The 1,515-nt window shown below is 44.4% G+C and overlaps 1 protein-coding gene across 1 annotated transcript in view; it reads right to left on the bottom strand.

Moving 5' to 3' along the window:
* Positions 1-1,515, bottom strand: part of BMS1 (BMS1 ribosome biogenesis factor) — a 21,255-nt gene that overhangs the window by 10,370 nt on the left and 9,370 nt on the right. Inside the window, exons 6-7 of the mRNA XM_008588314.1 lie at positions 714-835; positions 256-449 (exon numbers count right to left, since the gene is read on the bottom strand). Coding sequence (XP_008586536.1) covers positions 256-449; positions 714-835 — 316 coding nt within the window. The remainder of the gene's footprint in view (positions 1-255; positions 450-713; positions 836-1,515) is intronic.

The raw sequence follows: 1,515 nt of genomic DNA, 5'->3' as shown, positions 1-1,515 counted from the left end.
GGCTGCATAGGCACCACACTGGCTACAGTGTCCACGCCAGGCGCTGTGGACCAAGGAGGTGTGGACAAAACTCTTACTTCCTGCTTGGTACAATTAATTATTCTCTACGTTCTACATGTTTACAATATGCACTTGGGCCATTATTATAAATACGAATAAACCTGCTATAAATATAAGCCAAATACACTACTTTCTGTGATAAAAAACAGATTTAGAAAGAATGATGAGAGTTCAGAGCAAAGACTCCCTTCTCACCGATGCCTGAAAACCGTGGCTGCCACCAAGGTCGACATAGACAGCATCTTTGTCGTACAGAACACCCCCAACTCCAGAGAGAGGTGCATAAACCAGCTTCTCCTTCTCGTTTAAACCACGCTTCTTCTGCTGTTCAGGAAGAGCGCAGGGGTCTGGGAGGAAGCTGACATCGCTCACAGCAAAATCTCCCACACCTGGAGGACAGAACCCAGGAAGCTGGCTTCAGATAACAAGACAACTGTCGGTAAAAACTGTACCTCTCTAGACAGATGACACCAGCATCAAAGGAGAGGGAATTAGGCCCACTCAACACCTTCACTGGCCAGCACACAGTTAGGTCTCCTTTAAACCCCTCAGCAAGGTGCCTCTCCTTGGTTTGGTCATTTTTCAGTTTTCCCGAGAAATGAAACCATCCCAAGAGTTCTACAAATATAGCATGATTTACAAAAAGAGAATACCTGGTATATGAATTTGGCTTTTATTTTTCAAGTGAGCTCCTCTTAAATAACCGTACAGAGACACCTTTCGGTCACACTTGACGTTTGCTCGGATATCCTCTGGGTTTGTCAAATCTTCCATCCTAGAAAAATAAAATTCAGTCACATGGCAAAGATGACTGTCAAAAGTTCTTGTACCTCCCTTCATGTATCACTGACTTATCACATTCTTCTTCAGTAGAAAACTAGAAAATACAGAAACAAGGAAGCAAAGTTCACCACTGACCAGAAAAAAGGAGCAAACGTACAACTGCATCTCGATTAGGCTCCACGTGATGTGCATTCCATAATACACACAGAAAGGGAAACAGGTCAGGAAGAGCAGAGAACATACTCAGAAAAACCCTCATGGAAGAGGGTTAACATATGATCTGAATGTTTAGTGTGGCTTGGTGCTGTGGATTGAATGCCCCACCAAACTCACTGAAGCTTAAATTATGTCCCCCAAAGTTCCAGGTATTGGAAACTTGGCCACCACTGTGACAGTGCTGAGAGAGTGGGAAATCCTACTGCGATGACTGAAAGGTGGGGCCTTGAAGAGGTGATTGGATTGCAGGTCCATGCCATAGTGAATGGATTAACAATCGTGGTCAGGGGTGTGGTTCTGAGGCTTTTAAAAGATGAGCACATGAGAAGTTCTCTCTCTGTTCCACCATTTTCTGCCATGTGAGACCCCTGCAAAGCCACCACCAAAGAAGACTCTCACCAGATATGTTCCCTGGACTTTGGACTTCTCAGCCTCTGAAACTGTAAGCAATAAATT

This window comes from Galeopterus variegatus, unplaced genomic scaffold (genome assembly GCF_000696425.1).
Source record: "Galeopterus variegatus unplaced genomic scaffold, G_variegatus-3.0.2 Scaffold4771, whole genome shotgun sequence".
Lineage (NCBI taxonomy): Eukaryota > Metazoa > Chordata > Mammalia > Dermoptera > Cynocephalidae > Galeopterus > Galeopterus variegatus.
Note: the sequence above shows the minus strand (reverse complement) of the source record. Positions and strands in the feature narration are given on the sequence as shown.